This window comes from Filicampus tigris, chromosome 4, assembly GCF_054856515.1.
Source record: "Filicampus tigris isolate MCC_2025a chromosome 4, RoL_Ftig_1.0, whole genome shotgun sequence".
NCBI lineage: Eukaryota > Metazoa > Chordata > Actinopteri > Syngnathiformes > Syngnathidae > Filicampus > Filicampus tigris.
Window position 1 is genome coordinate 4,769,616 of NC_141220.1, and position 19,071 is coordinate 4,788,686.

Sequence of the window (19,071 nt, forward strand, 5' to 3'; positions counted from 1 at the left end):
TTACAAAAATGAAATCAGAGATTGTTATTGGTGGGCCTTGACCCTAATGGGAAATTTGTGTCAGTAGATTCATGTGCCACCCGCTAAACGTAGGTAAATGTTGTGGTTTTGATACACTATGTAAGAAATGTTGTGATGTGTGTCAAGTGACGAAAGTAGCCTTGACGGTGTCCCATCCTCTCTTCAATGAATCCGACTCATGGCTGGCAAGGAGGACCAAACTCGGACACTGGTCAATGGCGGGCGGCGGCTGCCAGTGGAGGATTTGTTTCCGCCGCGCACAGCCTGCATCATGGCCCTCAGCGGGGGTAATCCCCCTATATCAGGGTGTGCACAAGTACATATGCATATATTTTTCTTATTCATCAAGTCTATGTATGGCGTCAGTAGTGATGTGGGTCACTTACCTGACTTTTGTGCCACTGGCATGTGATTGATTCTTATTTAACGCAATGTTCACAATTGTCAATTGTCAATTGTCAACATTCCAGGATGCGAGTGCCTTTCACCCTAAACCATCACAGATAAACTTTTGCCTTGACCTCGAATAACCATCATTCCTGCAGACATTAAACCTTAATTGAGATGATGGGCTATGTTTGAAATAGCATTTAAAAGGGAAGTCAACCCAAACATATTTTTTTCAAGAATATGTTCTATGCAAGCCCACTAGTTGAAACAAGGCATTCTGAGAAATATTGCGTTTGTGGAATAAGAGTTAATTCACATTCTAACACCTGCTGCATTGGTAGTTTTGAAAACCCATCCACTTGACTCAGTGTATTTTTTATATATATATACACCCCCGCCGACCTGTTGCACACCCTGGTTCCAGTGGCATGGAGATTCTGCGCATTGTAAAACACTCATTTATTATAGACCCCTTTCGCTGACATCTTTTTACCCACAATGCCTAGTTTCTGCTGGCCCATTCGAGGGTTTGCTCGCCAAAGGACAACACGATGAGAAGTCTTGTCCATTCTTTGTGTTAACAATCATCGGTCTAATTATGTCCACTTTCATAAACAGGTCCCTATTAGGACCATGTCCATGACATTGACACATTGCGTTCAAAGTCGATATGTACATTGTGGTAATACAAGTGTTAGTCAATTTTACCATATCGTCGCTGTCATATGAAAAACACTTATCTCCCATTTTTTTTCATTTTCTTGTTTTTACATGAATCATGTTTCCGTGTTACAGACATCGCATTAAAGTGAACATTTAAAAAGTTTCCAAAATTTGAGATAAGTGTTTTTCACAGGACAGTGACGATATGGTAGGCAATAATTATTAATGTTTTGGGCAAACTAGTTTATGAACCAGAGCCACCTTGGGAATTTCAACCAAGGAAAATCAAAACTAAACAATAAGGCATGCGGGTTCAATATACAGAGAGAGCAGGAGGCATAGTTCAAATAAATATTGTAACAAATGTACTGGGCCCTTTAGTTAGCTGCTGCTAACTAGTGATGTCATAGGCTTGCGCCTATGAGTAGGTTGCCGCCCTGACTTCCCGCCAGTTGGTAGCCAGACTTCGACGGAGATGGACGTATGTTTGCGGTCCCACTGTTTTTGCTGGTCAACCATTTTTGTGACGCAAGGTGAAGTGCGGATGAATCTGCTTTGTCATGTGTGATTTAGCGGACCTGCTACCGGGCTTGTTTTTGTGTGTGTGTGATATCCCAGCATTGGCGTGGATGTGTACTTTTTTTGCCTCGTCTTTTCCTCTTCACTGCACTAACCCGAAAGGTTACAATATACAAACATTTTCATTTAGACACCAAATTAATACTTTAAAGATGAATTTGTAAACAATAAAAACAAATACACCTGGCAGGGCTGGAGCTGACCAGTCCAGTACAAATGGAGCACTGAAGAGGTGGGGATCCCTAAACAAGAAAAAAAAACACTTTAATGACACACGCACACACACGCACAAACACACACACACGCAAACACACACAAAAGAATCTACTGAAAACACGACCAAGACCACACAACACAGTAAAAAGAGACCCTTGAGCCAGGACCACCACCGCAAGCATCCAGTCCAGCAACAAAAAAAAGAAAATTAATGGAAAATACTGCAAAACAAAAAAACAAACAAACACCAATCATCTTCACCATCAGTTAAATGCACCAATGGCAAGTTATAAAATTCTTTTTAAAATAGATAAACAAGGATTTAAAAGCAACGGCCTCGAGACAAGGAGCTGGCACCGGGCGTGCTCATAGTGGTACTTCGCTATACGGGCTGGGTGTCGCGCAGTATAATGGAGGATGGAGGCACCAGCCGCCGCCTCCAAACTCCCGTGGCGCACGGCTAGGCGCAGACACTCAATGGCGGTGAGGCGTACAATCCACATCAGGGTACTAACAAAAAATAATCAGAATAAACATAATCCCAAATAAAGCAAAACAAAGCAAAGCAGTCGTGTCTCCGGATCAGCCGAATCACATGTCCCACTGTGGTCCATCTCCACTAAACAAAGTGCAGTACAAAGAAAAAAAATAATCTGACTCAATATTTCTTTGTGTGATTAAGAGGTGACAGACAGGTGGCCGTACGCACATACATCGTCATGATCGGCTACGTTGAGGATTATATCTGAGAGGAGATAGGAGGAGAGCACAACCGTTCACCTGGATGTACTTATGGACGCCAATGAAGACAGAATTGTGTGTGTGTAGGACAGGTAATGTGGATCCCCTTCAAGAGCTGATGAACATGAGATGAGGTGGCTCGGGCATCTGGTTGGAATGCCTCGATAGACACCTACCGTCAGTGACTGACTGAGAGGTCCGTCTGTCCGTCTGATATGGTGAAAACAAAACAAGCATTCTGATCCAATCAATAGCTGCCACAAACATTAGCTTTTGGCCAATAAAAACTTGATTGTGACATCATGAATAAAACTAACAAGATGGCGGCGCCAATGGTGAAGCGTCTTCACAAGCTCTCAGGATGAAGTCCCTTGCTTTGTACAATGACTGAAGCCAATTTCAGTGCCATCTCAACGCCAATTACGGGTGTGAAATTTAGTTCGCATGAACTATACCAATCTTGAGAGAGTTCAATGACAACTATTTCCTCTCACATTGAAAACTACTCTTGGCCGACTGAAGCTCCAATTAACTGAACGATACACAGGACAAGGAAGTGTGCCTTTACATGCAAACAAAAAGGTACAGAAATGGTCCCTTTCGCACCTTTGGATCATTTGTCTACCTTTTCTAACAGTACTCATTTGTGCCTATAGGGGTTCAATTGTGAACCCTACAGGATACATCACAAAAATGTCTGCCTTGGAGAACCAAAATGGATCCCTAAAGTACTTTTTTTTTCTCAGTGTAGTTATACACCATTTGCAAAAATATAATGTAGTGAAGACAGCACCCTATTTTCTGAGGGTGTAGTTATGCATTTTTTGCATGATGCAACATTCATATTGTATTATTTGCTAACCAAAATCAAATGGAAATAATCGGGCACAGATAATATGGGCCAACGCCAGACAGAGGGTAAGCATTAAAAAAAATATATGCATGCATGTAGCCCCAATGTTTTGGTTTGAATATTTGAATACATGTGTTTAGAGTCATGACCTCAAAAAGAGATCCTACTTCAATTCTAAATGGGAAGACAGAGATTTGTAGAGCTTTGTTTTGTTCTTATGACATGACCATTTGCATGTTTTCAATGCTGAATGCAGGGGAAACAGCCTCAATTTCATTTCCATATCAATACCCATGCTGTTTAAGTGTTGAGATGAGATGAAAACATGAGAGCCTCCAATAAGAGTGCTTTGGTGTAGGTGTATTGTAGTTTGACTGGAACCACAATACACACTCCTATCCAAAAGGATAGAAACAATGAGGTCAGGCCTTTGCAAACATTTGTGTTTGACAACAAAGGTTGCATACGAACCCACCTATTTTTCATGGGAGCAAAAGTATATTTGTGAGTGACAGGTATATTTGTAGTGTGTGTAGTGTGTGTGTGTGTGGGGGGGGTGTGTATATATATATATATATATATATATATATATATATATATATATATATATATATATATATATATATAGGAAGCTTCGCCGGAGCACCTCATCCAAACAGTCACTCAAGTCAAAAGCGTGGCCGGACACGATGGCAGAGAACAATTGACTTTAATCGCATTTCAATCCACTTCATAGAACACAACAGCTCGCTCATCGCGGCACATACACACGACCGCAAAAACCGTGCAAATCTGCCGCTAATCGCTAACGGCTAACTGACCACGGACTCGATAGGACCCTTTAGCTGTCCAACAATATGCCCGACCTAAATTAACGTAAACAAAGAGGACCCATTAGCTGCCCGAAAACATGCCTGGTGCTAAGCACACAAATTAAACAGCAAACAATGCATGTGCAAACAAAGCAGTAATGAGAAATTTATAACAATATATATATATATATATATATATATATATATATATATATATATATATATATATATATATATATATATATAGGCGGCACGGTGGTGCTGGTTAGCACGTCCGCCTCACAGTTCAGAGGTCGTGGGTTCGATCCCGGCCCCGGCCTCCCTGTGCGGAGTTTGCATGTTCTCCCCGTGCCTGCGTGGGTTTTCTCCGGGTACTCCGGTTTCCTCCCACATTCCAAAAACATGCATGGTAAGTTGATTGGACTCTCTAAATTGCCCCTAGGTGTGATTGTCTCTGTGTGCCCTGCGGTTGGCTGGCAACCAATTCAGGGTGTCCCCCGCCTACTGCCCGAAGACAGCTGGGATAGGCTCCAGCACAGACCCTTGTGAGGACAAGCGGTATAGATAACGGATGGATGGATAGTTATGATACACGTTAAAAGTCGAAATATAGCAAAACTAGTTAAGTGATTACAATGCTACCCTCACACAAAGTATTACTGCAACAGCAGCAACAATATGGTCACTACCGAAACTTTGCAGTCACTACCGAAAAAAAATTATGTTTTAACAAAAATAAAAAGTATTAAATTCAACCAACAATTTTTGATAATTATTATTTAAGGGTATGCTTGTTTTAATTAATGATTACTTTTGAAGTCAATATGATCAACTTTCTACATTTTACAATGAAAAATAGCATATAAATTTTGATTTATTTCGGAAAAACTAATATTAAATTCTGTTAAAAAATTATTTAGATTGATTATGATGTCAAAACCATCCATCCATCCATCCATTATCTGTACCGCTTCTCCTCACAAGGGTCGCGGGGCATGCTGGAGCCTATCCCAGCTCTCTTTGGGCAGTAGGCGGGGGACACCCTGAACTGGTTGCCAGCCAATCGCAGGGCACACAGAGACAAACATCCGCACTCACAATCACACCTAGGGGCAATTTAGAGTATCCAATCAACTTACCATGCATGTTTTTGGAATGTGGGAGGAAACCGGAGTGCCCGGAGAAAACCCACGCAGGCACGGGGAGAACATGCAAACTCCGCACAGGGAGGCCGGAGCCGGGATCGAACCCACGACCTCTGAACTGTGAGGCGGACGTGCTAACCAGTCGGCCACCGTGCCGCCCGATGTCAAAACCATGTATATTAATTTATAAAAATACACTGTAGAGGGGGGAATAGAAAAAAATATGAATCGGATAGAAGAATTATTTTTATTCTTCTGTAATTGTGTGTTTCGGTAGTGACACATTTTAGGGACAGGCAAGATATTTGGGAAAAGCTAGAAAATACTATTTGAAAATTGGCTGTACTTTTACTATACTTGTGTCCCTTAGATATGGTGCAACATGAATCCAATAAAAGTTTTTCTGGAATAAAATACAAATTTCACACATTTTCCAACTCTGAATTTGAACCAATTATCTTAATTTGAAGGGAAATTGGGGCGTAAAAAACAAAGCGCTAGCACTTCTATGACTGGTCTGGTCGCTTATCAATCATCGCAAAAACACCCGCATACACTCACACTGTTGTTTTTTCTTTTTCTGCTGCAGCATCCCAGTTTTTCCCAGAAAAGCATATTTGTAATCTTAGCAAACAAAAGACTGCAGCCATCAGTGTCAAATCGCCGACAAGACAGGAAGACAGGGTCACAAAGAGATGGAATTCTCAGTTGGCAGAATGATTCCATTCCCTTGCTGGCTCAATAGGTTGGTGACAAGTGTAGTTTTCCAGAAAGAGCATGCTTTGCATGTTGTCATCTGGACGGGCACACTCAGGGAGTGTTACAAGAAGCTAGAACTACAGGAAAATAAATACTATAAGTGTCAGTGGCATAATGGTAAATTTAAATTCGGGGCTCTATTTTCATAGACAGACGCATGTGCGCTCGATATAAAAACTGGGCACCTTAATTTTCGTGCAGGGCCAAGTCTATTAGTCTTACCGCCTTTGGGAATTTGGTAGACCGCACTGCTTCTCCGTTCCGGCGGACCGAGGGTGTTTTTTTATTACACGTCCTTGGCGCACCTGAACATTTTTTGACAGAAAGTAAACTAGACCAGGTGAAATCAAATCTCTCTTTCTCTCTCTCTCTCTCTCTCTCTCTCTCTCTCTCTCTCTCTCTCTCTCTCTCTCTCTCTCTCTCTCTCTCTCTCTCTCTCTCTCTTTCTCTCTCTACATCATCCACCGTTTTAAGAGACATCGGTAATGTGGTTTCATTCCCAGATTGACCATTTATCTCCACAAACACTTCGAGTTGGTGCATCTTTGTCTCCAGCACTGACATCATATGAAGAAGTTTGTGAAGTCTTCAGTGGAGAAGGGAGGCATATTGCTTGTAGCCTTGTTGCTAATAGCTGTCTTGTGTTAATTAGCAGGCTGTGCTTACTCTATCGTGAGGTGGAAGGCTCACAGACATACATTTATCCAGGAGAGACCAGTAGAAAATGGTTATTTCACTGTAATTTACACAAGATAAGAAAATGACGTCAAACCTGCTATATGTATGATTAGAATATTAAGGAATGTCTGAGATAAAATTGATGCAATGGATTCAACATTTGGTCATAATCCTTGACAAATAACGTTTACCTCTTGCCCCTGTGACTTGGTAGAGTGAAAGCTATTACTCCCAAGAGTTTCTTTCCCCCAGAAAGATTGATTTTCATCAACACAAAACGAACATGTGTTGATACAACAATAGAATGCTGTAGAATGGAATTCTAATAAGGAATAGATGATCTCTGGGTTGACATGTTGTGTGTGTGACTTGTGTGTGGATCAGTGGGGGACATTTGTTGTTATTAGGCCAACTCAAACTCATCTGTTGCTATCTGCCCATCTCCTTGTCGCAGACCAAATCTCATTGCTCCAGACTGCAGTTAAAGCTGAGACAACAGAGTGGGAGAAAATACACTTGCTTTTAGATTGGCTATTTTGATTCACAAGGAACAGACGTGACCTCAGGTTCATCTGCATGTGGTTGTGGAACTGAAATAGTTTACAGGAATAATAGTCACTTGTTTCAAGGCTTCTGCGCAAGACTGCAAGGTTGTCACATTCATATTTATGTATTTATCTTTGAGTCCCATATAGTATTTGCATCCATTCAGCGAGACCACACTTTATATGCAGCCAGAGGTCAACGCTATGACTGACATGAATAGAATTAAGTGACTAGAGATTAAACATATTGCATTCACATCCGTGCCTAGGAAACTAACACATGCATTTTACTTGAATGTAAATAACACCTATGGATGACAAAAACACACGACTGTCGTCCCCTTACTAATGTGACCACCAAGTCAGGCTGGACTGGCAATCATTGTCCCTTTACCGTGTTAGTGCGGCCCATAGTGCATTGTCATGCATTAAAATCTGGAGAGGCTAGTGCAGACAGGGGCTGCGGTTGTGGGGCCGGGGTTCTCCAAAGCAAGGCTGCACAAATGTTAATTTTATCAGCCATTTCTAACTTCTTTAAAAATCTGAAGTCACGGTCGTCAGTTTTTATCACATTTTAGTCAACCTCATCCCGTGTTTATTTAGTCAAGTTTTAGTTGATTATAAATTGAGTATTTTAGTGTTTAAGAAAACAATTTTATTCGTCTAGTTTTGGTTAACAAAACTGTCAACATTTTTGTCTAATTTTAATAAAGACATTTTTTTTTATATCATTTTTTTACCAAACAAAAAATGAGTATCTATAAAAACTACATTTAACAGTCCATTTGAAACTCATTCTAAAAACAAACAACAAAAACAACTATTCTATTTTATGCCGAAAAATTGCAGATATTTTTATGCTTGCATGCATTTTTTTTTTATTAATATTGACAGAGCTGAGCATTTCGCCTATGTGACGGACCAGTCCATCCATCCGCCTATGACGGATGCCAATTTTGTAGACGTTAAACGATAGAAGGGAAACTTAAAAAAAAATAGACAGTCTAAGAATAGTCGGAAGCCCAATTTTTTTACGTCTATGTGATCGTCTATCGTCTATTTTCATCATCTATCTTCAATAGCCGCGGCGAGGCTTTTGTTTCCCGTTCGCCGCGGCTAAGGCTTTTTGACAGCTTCTGGTTCCTAAAAGGCAACGTATTTAGTCCGGCTGCAGTGACTCTTCCATGTCACAGTGGGTCTTTCATTTCAAATATTGCTCAGTTGGGGGGCTCAAGCTTGGTCAAAGTAGGTAGACAGAAACGCAAACAGAAGCCCGTTGAAAGTGATAGGTGGAACGGCCTATAGGCGATTACTATTTGGTCTGGCGGGACAAAAAGGCAGATAGACGGGCGGTGGAAGAGTATCCCGGCTGCAGGCAGAAGCCATAAACGGACCGTGAATTTCTGGTAAAATGCCCAGCTATTGTTACGAAATCCAACAAAATCCGGTTGTAAAGAGGGCATCCTGCTCATTTTTCGACCCAAATTATCTTGCTAACCCGATAAAATGATATCAAAGATTACAGGGGGAAAAATGACATAAAGCAGGCCTTGAAATGAAAAGTCCACAACCCCAGGTATGTGTGAAACAAAAAGATTTATGTGCAAACAGGAATATATGACCCAAACTGAGAAACTTCTGAGGGCCGTAGAAATAACCTCATTGGTCTGTGCCCACCACTGCCAAAGCCACTCTTTTGAGCGGCATTTAATTATTGAGAAATGAGCTGTGACCAAAAGATGCTCTGCAAACTTAATTATTTATCCATATTGATTTAATGAAAAACACAAATTACACAGCAAGAAGAGAACAGGCCAACAAGTACAATACTAGTAAAACCAATGAAGTCAATTTAAATCCCAAATATATAAATATATTGATAGCGTTGGGCGAAATCCTCATACCTCCAAAATCACCACTTTTCAGGAGACCCCCCCAAAAAGGCATATTTGTTAAATCATTATCATTGTATCGGCAAAGAGAGCAAGCCATTTTCAACATTTTATTATTGGTCAATAATTTGTAAAAACATAACACCAACGTGTGGATTGACCAATAGCAGAGCTGGGCGCTCCGCCTACATGACAGACCGGTCCATCAATCCGTCACTGACGAACACCCGTTTTACTGATGATTGACGAATGACGGGAAATAAATTTAAATAGATGGACTAAGCATAGACGGAAGTCCCTTTATTTATTCCGCCATTCGTCAGTAGTCCGTCATTAGTCTATTTTTCGCGGCGGGCAGGTTTGAGTGATGGACCAGGCTGAACAAGCTTCCAAAGTGCTTTGAGTCACTATTCCTGTTCAAATCTCGTCCGGGGGATAGGGGTGCTACTGAAAGTCTACGCCCATTTAAAATTAGAGGCGGAGCGGCCTATAGTATATACTATTTTTCAACCCCGGAAAAAAAAGGCGAATGACGGACGATGGAAGCGTATCCGTGCTGCAGACGGATGACAATAACGGACGCTTAATTTGTAGTAAAATATCCAGCTCTGACCAAGAGTATCGATTTGTGAAAAAATGGGAAATTTACCAACTGTGTCATAGGAGGATCCAGCCCAATGGCAGAAATATATAATTATTGAACATACCATTCAACAAAAGCTGCTTTCCAGGGCTGAATAAACACAGATAATAAACTTGTGAAGCCCAGTCTTTTAAATGGTGCCAATAAAGAAATAAGAACTTATAAATCATATTATCATATTATATATTTCACATACTTTTCCTTCAAAACAATTTTCCAGAGAAGAGAATGGGCTGATATACATGAAATACAGTCTGAAACTCAGTCAAAACTTACAGTGACAGACTCAGAAAGACAAAGTACTGTTTTAGGGGCCGTTTTTGCAAGGCAGTCTTAATTATTGACTGAACGTAACGATCAGTGGGGAAAAACAGCAGCATGACAAAATTCGCAACTAGATGCTACAAATATTGGATTGAAGAATTAATTTGACAGTGGCATCATAAGTTTGTTTGTATATTTATGTTTTACTTCACTCAGTATCAACATTCACATTTGCTTGCTACACAAACAGTATAATACATTCTTTTTAGGGCCCCCCCTAAATAAACAAACAAATATACAGTATTTTGGGGGGGTCGGAAAAGTTATGCAAAAGTAGCTGATCACATGACACTCACAACACTGAATCTAACAAATCCAGGATCAAGAAGTAACACCAAAAGAAATATAACAGTTGTGATATACTGTGGCCGCCACAGTGGTCGACTGGTTAGCATGTCCGCCTCACAGTGCGAGGTCGTGGCTTCGAATTGTGCCCCAGCCTTCCTGTGTGGAGTTTGCATGTTCTCACCGTGCCTAAGTGGGTTTTATCTGGGTACTCTGGTTTCCTCCCACATTCCAAAAACATGCATGGTAGGTTAATTGGACACTCTAAATTGCCCCTAGGTGTGATTGTGAGTGCGGATGTTTGTTTGTCTCTGTGTTCCCTGCGATTAGCTGGCAACCAGTTCAGGGTGTACCCCGCCTACTGCCCAAAGACTGCTGAGATAGGCTCCAGCACAGGATAAGAGGATTGGATAATGGATGGATAAATGATATACTGTATATTTATTTTCCTGGCAGTGTTCTTAAGGAACTTCATAAAAGCTGTTTAAATTCTTTCACGTATTCAAACATTTCTTTTCCCTAAGGAATTAATTCCATAGCCTCATTATAAATATTTATTCAAACTAGTGAATACAGAAATTGTTCAATGATCGTCCGGACTAAGCATCATGCAAAAATATACTCTTCATTTTAGGATTATTTTCACAACAACTTCACTGTAACAACGGAGTCAATGAACTCTGGTGGTTTTGGTGTTGGTAAGGATTTTTTTTTAAGACCAAACCCAGAAAATAGGGAAGCCGTTCGCAATGCGAGAACAAGGGCACTTGGTTGTCAGTTTCAGTTGACAGCAGGTGGCAGTACTGCAAAAAGTGTCAGCCCCCTTGGACGGCTGCAAACGGGTCGGTTAGTCTTCTTAATTCTTATTCTACAAAATGCAATATTAGTCAGAATACTGACTAAACCAGTGGGGGCACATACAGTAGAACATATTGTTGCAAAGAACATTTGGGATTTGACTTTGGTTGATGTGATTTGGCTGTTCATACTTTACTTAGTTTTACATATTTTTTGTCATTGACTGTGAAAAAAATATTTTGACATAATTCAGGAGATGGGTATTTCAAATGTATATTAATCATTACCTTTCTATGTATTCACGTAGCATCCAGTTGAGTTTTTGTTGTATCCGTGTCAGGCAAATGAACTGTGCCATCCTTTGATGGAGACTCCTTCACTTCACTTAGCAGGGATGTGTCAATGGAACTGACATCTAAACAATAAGATGCTGATCTGATAAAGCTGTCTCCTTTGTTGCCACTGATCACCTTTATCTCTTGATGACCATTTCCATTGTGTTTTGTGTTTACATCTGTAGCAGTATTTACAATAGCTCTTTTGGCTTCCTCATTTGGTCCACTAAAATTAGACAACGGCGTATGTGGGTCGCGCACCGTAGTGAAGCCGGCAGGAATGACTGACAATCTCCTCTGCTTTCCCTCTTGCTGCTTGCAGTGGTACAGCCCACGAAATGCTGAGCGGAACTTCTGAGACATAGCATTGTATATCACAGGGTTGATTGCACTGTTGGAATAAATGCACGTCCGACAAAATAATAGGAACCAGGCATCCAAATAGGGTGTAGACACAAAAGAGTTGATCAAAACTAATGTTCGATACGGCATCCACAGCACAGCGAAGAGGATCACCACTACAGCTAACATCTTTGTCACCTGTAGGAAGGAAGTAGAGAGGGGATGCTGCATTAAACACAATTAAAAGTCATTTCGTTTCCACAGAATCCCAAGATTAATGGGTTGCTTCGCATAAAATAAATTATGAAGGAAAGCCTATTTTCCTGACATTTTACATGACCATTTGTGTATAGCATTTGAGATTAGTAGTGGGCATTAAAGGGTGACATGGAAGTGGATTTTCACTCCCATCCAACTCACACAGAAAAAAATCCTGTACCGTGCCATTCCGGACCACAGTAAAAAAAAAAAAAATTTTAATCCTGTCCCACCCTGTTCCGGCAAACACGACTCCCATCCTGACCTGCTCCTGTTCAGAATGATTCCCACTCTTGTACTGTTCCCATTTTGGAGGTTAGCTACATTAAAAAAAAAAAATCCTGTGATTAAAAGTAAATTGACTCCCATTCCCGAATTAATGTGAGCCTTTATTGGGCATCATATTTTTTCTTTGTGTTTAATTTTTGGATGCTTTTACTGCAATATTTATTCCAAAAATGGCCACTTTGGCCAGCCTCAATGATTGTTATCAAAGTTAAGAAGAAGTAAAGGCATTTCATTATGTTATATTAAGAGTGATGAACTTATTTTTTTTATTTTTGCTATTTAAGCACAGTGAACAATAGTGTTGACAAAATGCTAAAGTTAAGAATGTTAAAATGGAACTTGAATAAAATACCACCTGTATAGATAATAAATGCCAAACACACCTGATTCAAATGATCAGCTATCCTGGTTACAGATAAGTGAGTTTGTTAACCTGTCATCCTGAAGATCAGATTCCACAAGTTGGAAATCTGACAAAGTTTAACTACAAAAGGTATTAACTTAATTAATTAATTTTGTGTCAAAAGGCTGTGTGTGTGCCTGTATACATTATACATTATGTGTTGGCTTACCCCTCCCAACACTTACCTACTACCACACAGTGACCATGGTAACAGACAGCTCAGACATTTCTGAACATCACAGAGACAAAGGGTGGCTTGGGGCGAATGGCAGGAATGAAGTCAGTCTGTAAGCCTCCAGTGATTAGTGTTATCAGCCTCTAATAATACTGCACACCTTTAACCTCCTACCCATCTTTGCCTCAGCTGTCTTTTTTTTTGTTGTTGTTGGAAAAGCCTTCACACTACCTTTGTTGCGCCGTGTCTTTTTAATTCCGATGTGCACGCTTACTTTCATGCAGCTGCCTGTATTTTCACCATGAAGGAAAGAACAATGGGGAAACCAAGCGACCCGCCTCTCACTATTTTTGCTGAGAGGAGGTATGTCATAAGTATGTTTTGAGATAAGGTTCCAAGTCCAAGCTAAGCCAACTGCAGCTACCTCAGCAGGTAGATAAAGACAAAATGTGTATGCAACGCAATAGAAGTTTGATTTAAAAAGAGAGGGGAAGCTTTCTAATCATGTCATGATGAGTAGGCCAGCGTTGGATAATATTGAATATGCAGATTTATAATGTGGTGGCAGACTACTTGGGTCCAAAATAACAAGAAGATAAGAGAATTCACACTCCAGGAATTGAAGAACAGCTCTGTCTTCTAAATCAAAAAATTAAATGTATTTAGCTCGCTGTGCTGTCAAAATGCTGCAAGCAACAATGGCCCCATATCTTCTTCAAGATGCACATCAGAAGATCACAGACATGGGGAATCAAATAAGATTAAAACTGTTTAGAAATCTGACGACACGCTGTTTTAATCTTTCTTCATAAAAGCGCAATTCTTCAGTTTGCATAAGTTCATCAATATCGTATCAGATTAGGTTGGCCTATCAAATGATGAATGAAAGAGTGTGAAGTGTCTGTTGAAGAACTGAGAGTGCAAAATCATCCGCAGTATTAAGAACGCCTCTTTGTAAATCCAAAATCACATTATGCGAATCTTCTGCTCTAAGGCTCTGTCTACACGTAGCTGGGGTTTTTGAAAACGCCGAATATAAACCTGCGGTTAGCCCTATCATCCACACGTCCCCGGAGTTTGTTCAGTGAAAACACAAAACTCCGGCCGCAGTGGAGATTTGCGAATATCTCCGGATATCTCAGATCCGCGTTTTGCTGTGGACGGTTACACCCGGAGATTTACGTCGTCACCGTGCGACAACAATGTTTTGACGTCATTGCGCGACTGTTTTCATGCGAGTCAACATGGATTCTTACCGCGCTGTGTTGGTTATAGCTGGTTATAGTTATAACTGCTTCTCGTTGAAAGGTTTAAAAGCAATTCTGACCTCTTGTCGGTTCTCCCGAACGAGTTTGGCGCCGTGTTTTTGTTTTCGTAGAAGTGACGTCAAAGGACAGAAGTTCTTTCTGAATGGACAGTATTTGGCTAACTACTGCCACCCAGAGGCTTGGCATGCGTTTGAAAACACACTTCCGCGGTCTCGTGTGGACGCGTTTTTTTAATGTGTATTCCAACGCAGGCTTATACGGTTGTTAAAAAACCCCGGCTATGTGTAGACAAGGTCTTAGATGGAGGCCCTTGACGACAGAAGATTGCGATCTTTTAAAACTCAGACCTCAGGCACAGTGCTCACACACGGACAAATGCAGTGACTCTGAATGCATGCATGATAAAAAGTCATTTGCTTGGGAAGGTAAAGCTCTCAAAGCATGAGCTACTGGATTATTGAGGAGTGTGTGGTTGGGCTGAAGGATTTATCGTAAATCACAATCTCCGACAACGCGGTTTCAAGATCCTCAAAGTTGCATTTTGTTCTGCTCAGAACTGGAGTACAAACTGGAGAATAACTGGAGAATAACTGCTCTGAACTGGTTTTAAAAAATAAATAAAAAGCGTCACCCATATTCTCTGAAGTAATTTCATTCGTGGCTGCTTGGCAATGTTAGCCGCTAAACTAGCTTATGCATCGACTTTGACTTTGACAAGTCTGTGTGCAGCACCTGTGTGTGCAAGGGGCTGTGTGATGCAGAACCTCTTCTCCGTGGTAACAAATAAAGTACCCTACTAACAAGTAGTGCAATGTCAAAAGTATTGTTTTTGGTGATTGGTGCTTCATTCACGGACTCTTTGATGGTGTATGATTGCCAGTCTTTGTTGGACTTGCGGTGCGGCGTTGGAGTTTCGGGTGCATTTGAGCATGACAGGGAGAGGACCTTGCCTGCTGACATCGAGGCGGACCTTTTCCGTGGCCACGCGCTCCCATCACGGCGGAAGCGGTGCCGCGGCAAACGTGGTGTCCAGTTGGCGAGGGTGAAAAGGGAGCTGGTGCATGCTTTGTCCCCTGCTCGCTCCCGGACACACGGATGTTCTCCGTTGTGGCGCGGTCGAGACCCCGTTGACTCCTGCTTGCTACCGATCGTCGGCTGTGCCAAGGAGCTTTGGCTGTGTTGTCGTCCACATGTCCTCAGACATGGCATGGACAGCCAGCTTCTCAAGGAGCTTCTCAGTGGCCGCCGATTGGAGGAGATACACGCACCTGCTGCTCCTACAATGATAGCGTTGTTGAATGCCCAGTCATTGGGGAATAAAACATTTACACTAAGGCAGCTATTTCTTTCCAATGACTTGGATTTTCTCTGCCTGACGGAGACTTGGATTGGCGCCAGTGAGTGTAGTGCGATTTTTGAACTATTACCGCCTGCTTGTTCTTCCCTCTACGCTCCGAGAACTTTGGGTCGCGGTGGAGGAATGGCGACTGTTTTTAAAAACTATTTTAAATGTAAACAGTATATATTCGCCACATCATTCACCACCTTTGAGGGCACTTTCTTTGAAGTTGCCAGCCCTATGCTCTCTGCTGTCATCTACCGTCCTTCCAAATACAACAAGGAGTTTCTGAATGACTTTTTCAATCTTCTTGCCAAAATCTTGCTACTATATGATCGCATCCTGTTTGTGGGGCACTTTAATATTCATGTGTGCTCTCCTGAAGAATCCCCAATGGAAGCCCATTAACAATTAGAGGCAGACCGGCCTATAGACAGGTACTATTCTTCCCCTATTCTTCCCTCCCGGAAAAAACAACAACAGCAAATAACGGACGATGGAAGGGTACTGACGCTGTTGATGGATGACAGATCACGAATGACGGATTTGCTCAATTTGTAGTAAATGCTCAGCTCTGTGTACATATACATACATATATATACAAATATATATATTATATATATATATATATATATATATATATATATATATATATTTCATAAGAAATAAGAAATTTTCAAGTTACGAAACGCCTCAACGGGAAAATATTGCCTCTTGTTACGAAAGACATTTCAAGATACGAAAGGTAAAAACACAGTATGGGCTGCCATTCGCAGCTCCGGAGTTTCCTGAACGCAAACAAACTCCTAACTGCTCTGCCATTGGCTAGCCTAGCATCTTCCTGGCATCCCATTGGCTAAGAGGGACCTCTACCATATGTGTCTATGTGTGCAGAAAGATAGACAGGTCGATAGATAGATATGTGATAGATGTCTATGCAGCATCCTTGTCATTCGCCCCTCGGGCCATGAGGTGTTCCGATAGTTTTACGTGAATTAGAAACGAGGAAAAGAAAAAAAAGGAGAAAGTCTTTTTTTTTTTGTCCATACAAACAAAGCAAGAGATAATAGAAAAGTATGAAAAGGGATGCGTTTGTTTGATCTCGCCAAAGAATATGACCGTAATGTATCGACAGTCGTTAAATCAGTTCTTTACAAAATGCCAGGCAAAAAACACTTCTGAGAGAGAACATGAACCAAAGAGGTTAAAAAGCAATGAGGACAGCAATTAAAAGGTAAACGACCATAATTTTTATTCTTCATACTCTTTTCTTTGTTTTTTTACATTATACACAACTCTTATTTATTTATTAACATGTATTTGTTACATGTTTTGATTCATTTTTATGCTTTATAAAACATTTATGTCTGAATATTGGGGGGCTTGGAACGGATTAGGGCATTTACATGGAAAACGCCTCCCTACTTGCAAAATGTTCTACTTTTCTTTTTTCTAAATTTCTTACAGAACCAATTAATTTATTAATTTCGTAAGTAGAGGTACCACTGTGTATATATAAATATGTATATATATACATATATATATATATATATATATATAGAGAGAGAGAGAGAGACAGAGAGAGAGAGAGAGAGAGAGAGAGAGAGAGAGAGAGAGAGGGAGAGAGAGAGAGAGATACACAGGCACACACCCCCCCCCCCCCCCCACACACACAGAACACACGGAGAAAGTGATTTCAAACAAGTTTGAGGCGTTGTATGATGTTCAGTGAAGCATTCCATAGGTCCATCCACCTTCAGCCAGTACCGAGGTTTTATCAGTGAGTGCATGCAACGCCTGTGCTGTTCACAGGGCGATTAAAAGTTTATTTACTTGAGGAGACAAGGAAAGAAGTCCAGTGGTGGTAGACCAATATGGTGTGCTTGGATGCCGGCACATAACTCACTACATTACTTTGAATATGACTAAAGAAAATGAAACAATAAAGCAAAAATATAGTATATGAGCTGTGGGATTATTAGCAGAGTTGAGATGAGCACAATACTGCTGTCACAAGTGTATTATCAGAGCGGTGTTGCATGACAGGAACAATAAGTGAATGCTTTAACACGGCTAGAACACTCAACAACACCTGCAGAAAAACAATGAAGCAGCTGTTTCCACTGTGAGAAATGTAGCAATTGTTGTGCTAAATATTTTCTTAACATAGTAAAGGGATTCATTATTGTTCCCACTAAAACAATAGTCGATCAAGCATATTATTCATTAAGTTAAGAAAATCGATTTGCACGTGTGCGGGCATACAACACACATGCTCTGCAGCATTCATCCACCTGAAGTTGCCACCACGCTCATAGCTACAATTTTGGTAACAAATCAAAATGTCTGATTGACAGCACCTAACTCAAAACATATATCCATATATAAACATATATATGTTCTAAATATACTTCTAAATTACAATAGGCCATATATAAACTGTATTACAATATAATGACCAATAATATGTTTGCAAATTGCATTTGAAGCAATCTGAAACAAAAATAATCACCAAAATTTGACTTCATATTATAGACTACACAAGAAATTTAACTGAAGTCACAGTAATAATGTTTAACATGGTTTCTATTATTGTGCTAGTAAAAGTGTTGTATATTTGCATAAAGATATGTTATTTAAAATAAATCCCACATGCCGATGGCCAAGTGGAGTCTGTGCCCGAAACATTTGGAAGCCTTGTCCGGGCAATAGATTCTGCTATCTTTTTGTGTCTCTCCGATGTTGATGGGTCGGGGGTTGCTGCATACAGTGTTTCAACGACTGAGAATTGCATTGCGAACGACGCCATAATCTGATTCTGTGTTTTCTTGCTTTGGTTTATCCTAACATCGTAAACCAAACGATGGTTGAACAGATTCATCGTGTTGCCGGAGAGTGCAGAGACAACTTGCACTTTATACGTCTTTGCTCACCGTCTTCCACGGCAAACCCAAAATGTAACCAAATAAGCAAAGCTGAGCACTTAACCCTTTTTTGCCGGTACGGCCGCAACTCTCCACCCTTGACCCGGGTACCCTTCCGGCCTCGACCCCCTGGCCTTATTCATAAAAATCATCACTGAACACCCGACCCCCCTCCCCCCCAAAAAAAAGTGCATGATGCCGCCGCGGGAGGGATGCTAACGGCAGATGTTTATTTAAAAATCATTTGCTGGCTAATTTACTATTCAAACCGGCTGTGGACATGCTTGCCTGATGGCTGCCTGCTGCTCGCTCCCAGCCGCTGTCTGCCTCCTGAGAGTTGACACGAGTTTAGTGTAGCTAAATGTCAGAAATATGTGCGCGCATTCATGCTCTTG

The 19,071-nt window shown here is 40.9% G+C and overlaps 1 protein-coding gene across 1 annotated transcript in view; it reads right to left on the bottom strand.

Annotated features, from left to right (window-relative positions):
• Positions 1-9,391: 9,391 nt before the first annotated feature.
• The window catches only part of trhr2 (thyrotropin releasing hormone receptor 2), a 29,925-nt gene continuing 20,245 nt past the window's right edge, over positions 9,392-19,071 (bottom strand). The window contains exon 6 of the mRNA XM_086029020.1: positions 9,392-12,219. Coding sequence (XP_085885146.1) covers positions 11,644-12,219 — 576 coding nt within the window. The 3' untranslated portion in view covers positions 9,392-11,643. The remainder of the gene's footprint in view (positions 12,220-19,071) is intronic.